The sequence below is a fragment of the Octopus bimaculoides genome, chromosome 8 (assembly GCF_001194135.2).
Source record: "Octopus bimaculoides isolate UCB-OBI-ISO-001 chromosome 8, ASM119413v2, whole genome shotgun sequence".
NCBI classification, from domain to species: Eukaryota; Metazoa; Mollusca; class Cephalopoda; order Octopoda; family Octopodidae; genus Octopus; species Octopus bimaculoides.
The window spans coordinates 28,535,194-28,545,097 of record NC_068988.1 but is presented as its reverse complement, the minus strand read 5'-3'; the positions used below and the strand labels follow the sequence as shown (position 1 = coordinate 28,545,097).

The window sequence follows — 9,904 nt, the reverse complement described above, 5'->3', positions numbered from 1 at the left end:
ATTATATTCATTCCATCTGCCAACATATTTTTAAACAGAGTTTATTATCAGAAAATTGATTCTACTTCTTTTTTTTTTTTTCAATTTATCTATTCCAGGTGTCAGTCAATGTTCCAGTATTGAACCACTGCCTTATTTCGAAACAGAGGTCTGGTGTTGGGGTAAAAACAGCAAAGGCCAACTTGGGCTTGGAGACAGTATAGAACGGTAAGTAAATTCATGAGTGTCTGTGTGTGTGTATGAGAGGGTCTCTCTGTGTATGTATGTATGTGTGTGCATGCATGCATGCTTGCTTGCGCTTTCTTGTTAATTTAGGGAAGCAATTCAAGATCCATGGCTGGCAATGCAAAGCTCTGCTAAACTGCAATGGTTGACTGAGTTTACTAGTAAACAAGGGAACTCGAAGATTTTCTGCTGTTACATTGAGATAGTTCCTGAACATCTTCGTCTAATGACATTGAACCTCACCTTCTGATTTTATTACAATAAGCCTCTTTCAATATTACCTGCATAATATGCACTTTCTTCTCCAAAATCAAGATTTAAATTTAGGTACATATAATACATGAGAATAAGCTGCAAAATTTTCCCCGCTTACATTTATTAACAAAATGCACAATAATTTTATAATGCTTTGTTATTTTTTAGGTTATTTTTGTTATTATATATCAGTATCATCATCATCGTTTAACATCTGGGTTGGACAGTTTTGACTGGAGCTTACAAGCAGAGGACTGTGCCAAACTCTGCTGTCTGGTTGAATGCCCTTTCTAATTCCAACCACTGGGTGCATTTCACGTGGCACCAGTGCCAGTGAGGTTAAAGATAGCATGATCTGCTGGATGTGTAATGTCAGTGTGCACACATGACAGAGTGTAAGCGCCCTGAGAGAAATGTTGGACATAAGAAGCATTGGATGTGGCGTGCAAGAGAGACGTTTACGTTGGTATGGTCATGTACTGTGGATGGATGAGGAGAGATGTGTGAAGAAGTGCCACTCCCAAACAGTGGAAGGAATCCGGGGTAGAGGGAGACCCAGGAAGACATGGGATGAGGTGGTGAAGCATGACTTTCGAACGTTGGGCCTCACAGAGGAAATGATGAAAGACAGAGACCTCTGGAGGTATGCTGTGACTGAGAAGACCCGGCAAATAAAGTGAGATCATAGCTGTAACCTACACCAGTGTCACATAATCAGCCAACTCAAAAAGTACCCTTGGCAATTAAAGTATCCGATGGCAATTAAGACACAAGGGTAGATTCTGTTTCCTGTGATAGACTGCCTACTTCATACTTAGTTTACTTTTGACAAATTTTCTTATTGCTCATTGTAAATAGTTAGTAGTAGGGGCTCTGAAAGGGGTCTCAGGGAGTAGCGTCCCTGCCTTCCTGAGCTAGTTTTCCACCACATTTCTTAAAAATCCTGGTAGAGGTCTTCGTCTCGGGACTACTCATGTCTAGAAACTGAGGTTGGGAGTAAGCAAGGGCATGCTCCCCGTAGAAAATCCAGCTCCAAAAAAGCCTCATGATAGTAAAGGAGAATGGGCACCAGCCAGCCCAAAGGTTGGGGTGGGCTGCACCTGCCTACCTCAGTTGCTATGGCATTGAGGTAGATCTGGCCACCCCCGTTAATGGGAACAAAACACTGGATGATGATGATGAGTATGGCTCAGTGGTTAGAGTATCAGGCTCACAATCATGAGGTAGGCTGGGCTGTGTGTTGTGTTCTTGAGGAAGACACTTCATTTCTCGTTACTCCAATTCACTCAGCTGTAGGAATGAGTTGCTGTATCGACCCCTTTGCCTTTCCTTTGGATAACATCGGTGACATGGAGAGGGGTGGCTGCTGTGCATGGATGACTGCTGGTCTTCCATAAACTATCTCGCCCAGACTTGTGCCTCAGAGGGGAACTTTCTAGGTACATCCCATGGTCATTCATGACTGAAGGGGGCCTTTACCATCTTTACTGTATTTGATGGTATAAAAGATGCATGGGTATATTGGATGCACCCCAATTTCAGTAGTGTATATTCAGGACAAAAAAAAGTGTTTAGTTTATTTTAGTATGTAATATAGGCCCATCTTTGCATATAGGAGTTGGGCTGATTTTTTTTCAAGACATTTTGAAGAGGAAAAAGTATGTCTTATAATACCTTCATGTATGGCAATTTACATAGGACTACATTATCTAATGTCTGTTTCCATTTTAAAGCCAGTTGAGTGTGATTTGAAGGGGATTTGGTTGCTATTTATAGCATGTCAAGTGACCTGGTAGGGGCTTGGGCTCCAAATTATAGTTTAATTAAAATTTGCTCAAGTTTGAGAACAAGCTGAAATGCAGACTAAATTCGTCATCTTAAATAGTTTGAAATTAACATAGAAATATCATAAATTTTATTTTCATCTTACTGTCATCAAAACTGGAACCAACTGAATCAACCATGTAGATGGAACCAGTAAAGAAGAGCCTTTATACAAACAAAAAAAAAAATCTTTGTAAGTCAATGAGACAGCCTCTGCATATTTGCCTGACCTGCAAGAAATCGCAGCTAGATCTGCCTTAAATTATATCCTACTGTTGCAAAAAAAGAAACTGAAACAAAACACATCAGGTGATATAGTTGTCGTAAACACAATGTCTAGAAACACAATATAGTTATAGAAAATGCTATCTGAAAAGACGATGGGATAGTCACAGCTGGGACATTTTTGATCTTGATTGATCAGGGTTGACCTGGAACTAAACAAAAGTGACAACAACAGCAACAACAAGTTTTATAACTTCCTCTTTTAATTGTGTCTTTGCTTAGTGACTGGGATTCTTCTCTAAGGACAGCTTTTTTAGTGAAAAATATGAAATATTCACTGTTTTTTTTTATTAAGTGTTATTAAAAAGGCTTATCGTGTAAAATAGTTGTCTATAAATACATATAAAAAAAAGCTGGGTGTATATTTCTTTTCTTTTTTTCTTTTCACAATTGTCATTAAAATAATTCCATTTTTCCACCCATATTTTCTTTTTAACCAACACGTCCTACAACAATGCAAAACATTAATTTCATTTGTTTCTCAGTCATTTGCAGTGTCCCCCCTCCTCAACCCCCCTCCACCCGATAGAGGAGAATATAAAAATGTGATGGTCACTTACCCATCTCTTTAATTATTAAAAAAAAAGCAAAAAAAAGCCCAACGAATTTTCTTTTTATTGCAGTCATAGGTGTGCAGCTATGGCTGTGCAGTTATGAAGCTTGAATTGCAACCATATGGTTTCAGGTTCAGTCCCACTGCACTGCACCTTAGGCAAGTGCCTTCTACTATAGCTGCTGATTGACCAATGATTTCTGAGTGAATTTAGTATATGAAAACTATGTGGAAGCATGGCACATGTATGTGTTTGTTTCTGTTCCTCCACTTGACAACTAGTATTGGTTTGTTTACATTCCCATAACTTAGCAGTCTAGTAAAAGAGACTGACAAAATAAGTGCCCCAGCATGGACACTGTCTAATGACTCAAATATGTCTTGTGATCTAAAAGCACTGCTGCTAGTGCCACATAAAATGCACTGGCGATAGTGCCACACAAAAAGCACTGGTGATGGTGCCTCATAAAAAGCACTTAGTACACTTAGAGGTTTCTGGATTTTGGCTGCTATTTCTAGCAGTTTAAGCAGTCATGTAGAAACCCCCTCATTAGCTTGTAACAAAATATGTATTTTGAGAAAGTTTTTTTTTTAAATGTTTCCTACAAAAAAAGAAAAAAGAAATAAATTATATCGTTCATATATTTTGATTCCTTAGTGACATACCACGCTGTGTCAAGACATTGAATTCTAAGAATTGCACCAAAGTTGTTGCTGGTTCTAACCACTGCTTGGCACTCACAGCCTATTCACAGGTAATATGCTTTTATTTATCATCATCGTCATCATCATCACCATCACCACCATCATCATCATCATCATCATCATCATCATCATCATCATCATTATTTATTATCTGGCATTCCGTCTGTCTTTATGTTCTGAGTTCAAATTTCACCAAGGTCGACTTTGGCTTTTGTCCTTTCGGGGTTAATGAAATTGGGGTTGATGTATTGACTAGTCACCCTCTCCTATATTTCAGGCCCTTATGCCTATAGTAAAAAAGATTATTATTATCATTCATTATTATTACTGTAAAGGTGCTGAGCTGGCAGAATCATTAAGCATGCCAGGCAAAATACTTTTAGCGGCATTTTGTCCTTCTTTACGTTCTCAGTTCAAATTCTGCCAAGGTCGGCTTTGCCCTTCATTCTTTCTGGGTCGATAAAATAAGCACCAGTTGAACACTAGGATTAATGTAATCAACATAACCCCTCCCCTAAAATTGCTGGCCTTGTGCCAAAATTTAAAGTTATGATTTTTATTATTATTCATATACTCACAACAGATTAGACTTTTGGGAAAGAAAAATTCCTAACATCAGACTACAACAAGTAACCTTAGATACCAAGAACCCTCCTAAGTATCTTAACTGTCCCTAGTAACACTGTTTTCTGGAGCTGTATTAAACTGGGTTTTATGCCTGTTTCCTCTATAATTATTATTATTACCTCCGCCTTAGTGAAGGCGGAGGTACTGTTTTCAGTCATGTTTGTTTGTCTATGGACAAGATATCTCAAGAACCACTGGATGGATTCAGATGAAACTTTCAGGTATGTTTGACCTTGTGACTGGTACAAACTAATTAGACTTTGGGATTGATCCGGTACCAGACAAGGATTCTGGATTATTTGTTATATTTACTTTACATGATTACTATCTTCCATTAGCTTGAAACTTAGGTTGTAAAATAATGTCTTTTTCTTTGTAGGTTTTCTCATGGGGTTTCAATGCTTATGGACAGTTAGGACACACTGAAACTCCAAGTGTTCCATCTCCAGTTAAAGTAAGTTGCTCTTTTTTTTATGTGTGTGTGATAACAATTTACTTGACTTTAGCTTCATTACAGCAATAAAAGGATAACTGGCCAGCTATTTAAATATAGGTTGGTTTGAGATGATTGGACGTGACTACTTGAATGCTGAAGTTTTTATATGGCTGACTGGACATCCAGCCTGTTTTAGCAACAATATGTTTTGGCGCTGGAGGCAAACAGAGAGAGAGAAAGAGAGAGAGAGAGAGAGAGAGAGAGAGAGAGAGAGAGAGAGAGAGAGAGAGAGAGAGAGAGAGAGAGAGAGAGAGAGAGAGAGAGAGAAACCTTAAAACATCTGGTGTCAAATAACTCAACATGGAATCGGTGATGTTAAATAAGCAGTCCCAAACGACTGTGCCAAAGCCTCTTGTACCTTTATATAGGGGACAGTATTCTCTCTTACTTCCTCCTCCTTTCATGCTCTCTCTCTCTCTCAAACACACACACACACACACACACACACACACACACACACACATCTGTCAGCCCCAGTCTCTTTTTTTTTTATATTTTACTTTACTTTTGTCCTGTTCTCAGTGATTTTCTTTGTTAAACAATCTGTGTGAAAGTGCACGGCTTAGTGGTTAAGGTATTTGGCTCAAACTCATAAGGTCGTGAGTTCAAATACCGTGTGGCATGTTGTGTCCTTGGGCAAGACATTTTATTTCACATTGCTCCAGTCCGCTGAACAAGCAAAAATGAGTAGTACCTGTAATTCAAAGGGTCAGCCCTGTCACATTCTGTGTCACTGAATCTCCTTAAGAACTACAATAAGGGCGGGCGCATGTGTCTGTGGAATACTCAGCCACGTGCATGTTAATTTCACGAGCAGGCTGTTTGGTTGATCATATCAACTGGAACGCTTGTCGTAATCAATGGAGCACCAGTTTAAACAAATTGTACTGATCTTGTATTGAATAATACTAAGTTTTACATTTTACTTATTCAGTTTGTTGCCAACTGCTTGGTATGGGACATTGCTGCTGGAGACAACCATTCTTTATTCCTAACCGATTCCGGAGGTTTTCATCCTGACGTCTACTATTCTGGAAAACAGCCCAGGTAAATTTAAATAGATAATTTATTAAATCTTAAGTATTTTACCCATCACATTTATGGCTTCAAAGGGCTTTGTGGTAGTGCCATTTGTAAGCAATGCAAGAATTTGGCTCATGATCACCATCGTCAATATCATTTAACATCTGTTTGCCATGCTGGCATGGATTGGACAGTTAGACAAGAACTGATAAGCAAAAAAGAATGATAAAATACATACCAAACTTTAAAAACTAAATACTAGGGGCAATTTGACTAAAAACCCTTCAAGGTAGTAAGGTAGTGCTCCAGCATGGCCACTGTTGAATAACTGAAAGGCTTTTTCTACCATTTCTGTCTTCTGTAATATTGTACTAAAAGAGATTAGTAAAAAAAAAAAAAATTCAAAAATACTAAATAACTTCATAGATTCTTTCTTGAAAGAAATGAAGCCAGTATGCTTTGCTGGATGTGCAATGTCAGTGTGCATGTTTGACAGAGTGTAAGCATCTTGAGAGAAAAGTTAGGCACAAGAAGCATCAGGTGTGGTGTGCAAGGGAGACAACTGTGCCGGTGTGGTCATGTGATGCATATGGACGAGGACAGCCGTGTAAAGAAGTGCTGATCTCTAACTGTGGAGCGAACCTGTGGAAGAGGTAGACCCAGGAAGACATGGGACAAGGTGGTGAAGCTTGATCTTCGAACTTTGAGCCTCACAAAGTGAGCAAGACTTTTGGTGATGTGCTGTACTTGAGAGGACCCATCAAGCCAAGTGCACCCGTGCTGGTGGCATGTAAGCGATACCTTTTGAGCGTTGGGCCTCAGGGAAGCAAAGTGACTGAGTTCCTTTCGATTGTTGAGCCTCACAGAGACAAAGAGGTTGAGTTCCTTTCAAGTGTTGGGTCTCATGGAGGCAAAGTGGCTGAGTTCCTTTCGAGTGTTGGGTTTCACAAAGGCAATGGTTGAGACATTATGCCATGCCTGAGAAGACCCATCAAGCTGAGCAAAATCACAGTTTTGGAAGATATTGGTGTCATACAAATTAACACATAAAAGCACCCCGGTGTCACACAGATGGCACCCATGCCAGTGGCACATAAAAGCACCCATTACACTCTTGGAGTGGTTGGCATTAGGAAGGGCATCCAGTCATAGAAAACCATGCCAAATCAGACTGGAATCTGATGCAGTCTTCCAGCGTGCCAGTCCGGTCAAACTGTCCAACCTATGCCAGCATGGACAATGGCCGTTAAATGATGATGATGATGATGATGATAATGATATTTACTTATAAAAGGAACAAGTGTTTTGAAAGCCAAAAGGGCAGAATTCATAATGATATTTCTTTGATTTTTTAAATAAATGTTTGAAGAAATCAGGGTCTCATTAATATAACATTTGTCGTCTTTTCAGTGAGAATCACTATAGTTCTGTAACAAAAACCAGCAAGCCAGTGGTTCTAAACACTCTGAGAAAGGTAAGAAACAGAATTCTATAACTGTCAAGAATTTATAAAGCTGTCATCACTCACCTGATATAATTTCACCATCTCTGAGCTAAACAACTATTTTATGTTGCATTAATATTAAGAATATTATTTTAATGCATTTAAATTATGTGAATCTCACATTTAAATTTGTTTATTTATCTATGTATTCTTTTTTAACCTTTAGACTGGTTGGATCCGCTCTTTACAAGCTGGTGGAATCTCTTGTGGTTGTTTAGTTGGTAAGAGCTCATCAGGTCAAACAGCTACAGCTTTTGAACTTGCTCTTTCTGAAAGAAACTTCTATTCTAAACTAAACAAAATTGCAACAAAATTTCTTTCTCCATTGAAAACATCAAGTAAGTACCATAACTTAAATGTTTTCTCTCATACCATATATCTGATTTGTTTCTGAAACAAATCGTTATTTCATTGTATATCTAAATGCCAGAAATAGCTTGCTTTTCCCCTCAACCATTCTGTTTTTATTCTTATTCTCTGTTCTGTATTTTATTTATTTTTCAGTGTTCTTGTGTGCCATGGAATCCAGTTACTATAAATCTGTTTTTACTGCCCATATCGATGCTTTCCTTGACCTCACCAACAAAGTGAGTTCATTGAGTGTGAATATATTTCTTTACCATTTATTCTAAAAGAATCAGTCGATCAGAAGGTACGCAAATGACAAAAAATTTCACCTAAAGAATATTGAACAGTTTTTGCTCCACAGGAGTTAGAAAGTGACTCATTTTGGATTCGTTAACTTACATAAAATGTATTCTACACTGTCCACAAAAAAAAGTATAGAGCAATGACAGAGTTTAGAAAGCTGAAACATTTTCTAAATGACCTCGCTTACTGACTGAAATGAATAACATTTTTTTCTCACTACAGTGATTTTTCTGGTTAGTTTTTTTGGATACTCATCATCATCATTTAACATCCATGTTCTATACTGGAATGGGTTGGACAGCTCAACAGAGTCTAACAAACCTGTGGGCTGCATTGGTCTCCACTGTTTACCATAATACATGTACACCAGGTTTACATCAAATCAAATTCGCAAATTCGATGACTGGCACCTGTGCCAGTGGAGCGCTAAGAGCACTATCCGAGCGTGACCACTGCCAGAGCAGCTGACTGGCTTCTGTGCAGGTGGCACATAAAAAGCACCATTCGAGCGAGGTCATTGCCAGTGCCGCTGGACTGGCTCCTGTGCAGGTGACACGTAAAAAATACCACTTGAGCATGGCTGTTGCCAGTACCACCTGACTGGTTCTCGGAGTGGTTGGTGTTAGGAAGGGCATCCAGCTGTAGAAGCTCTGCCAGATTAGATTGGAGCCTGGTGCAGCCATCTGGTTCGCCAGTCCTCAGTCAAATCGTCCAACCCGTGCTAGCATGGAAAGCAGACGTTAAACGATGATGATGATGATGGTGCATAGAATGTATCATATGCATCGTAAACTACACTCATTGCTGTTTGTTCACCATTTTAACCAGAGTACCTCATCTAACAACTTCCAAAACCTTGGCTGTCACACATGTGTTTTTATGCATCAAACACCTATATATGAGAATCTCTGAAGCCTAATAACACTGTATTCAGTGTTCTGACAGGGCGTCCATGTTAAGTCGGATATAAAGATTACCTTTTGGTATTGATACTTCTTCTGCCACTAATCATTAAATTATATGTACACTGCCATTTACACTTGGTGCAGTCAGTAAGTAAACAAAGTCACAGAGGCCCTTTAAAAGGTCATGGGCGTTGCATTCCTTTCTGACTAAAAGATAAAACAAAAATGTAACAATTTTTTTTTTATAATTGAAAACATATAATTGAAAATAATAATTTGTTGAATTATTGTCATTAGCTGTAAGTTGTGTGGTGTTTCATAAATATAAAGTTGCTATTTTATTTAAATTTAATTTAAATTGTTAATTAACCTTTACATTCTTAGATTGGTGAAAACTGTGTGCAGTTGACTCGGCTGATTCGAGGTAATGAAGACATTACTCATAGTCGTATGTTCCAAAAATCTAAAGAACTTATTGAGTACTTCAAGAACTACTCTCTTCGATTTGGTGACATGTTGGCAATTAATGGCTTTGAACATTGCACCAAAATTGGCAAGTAAGTCTATAGCTCTATTAATATCAAGTTTTTCTTGTTGAATATTGTTTCAATATTCTTTTATTTGTTTCAGTCATTTGACTGTGGCAATGCTGGAGCACCGCCTTTGGTCAAACAAATCAATCCCAGGGCTTATTGTTTGTAAGCCTAGTGCTTATTCTATCGGTGTCTTTTGCCGAACATAAACGCACCAACATCGGTCGTCAAGCGATGGTGGGGGTACAAACACAGACACACAAACACTCATACATACATCCATATACATATATATATATATATATATATATATATATA

At 38.4% G+C, this 9,904-nt stretch overlaps 1 protein-coding gene across 2 annotated transcripts in view; it reads left to right on the top strand.

Moving 5' to 3' along the window:
• Positions 1-9,904, top strand: part of LOC106871355 (alsin) — a 92,992-nt gene that overhangs the window by 53,512 nt on the left and 29,576 nt on the right. For both annotated transcript variants that reach the window (XM_052970013.1, XM_052970012.1), the window contains exons 4-11: positions 99-207; positions 3,801-3,897; positions 4,854-4,928; positions 5,905-6,017; positions 7,404-7,467; positions 7,664-7,835; positions 8,002-8,084; positions 9,438-9,610. In XM_052970013.1, coding sequence (XP_052825973.1) covers positions 99-207; positions 3,801-3,897; positions 4,854-4,928; positions 5,905-6,017; positions 7,404-7,467; positions 7,664-7,835; positions 8,002-8,084; positions 9,438-9,610 — 886 coding nt within the window. The remainder of the gene's footprint in view (positions 1-98; positions 208-3,800; positions 3,898-4,853; positions 4,929-5,904; positions 6,018-7,403; positions 7,468-7,663; positions 7,836-8,001; positions 8,085-9,437; positions 9,611-9,904) is intronic.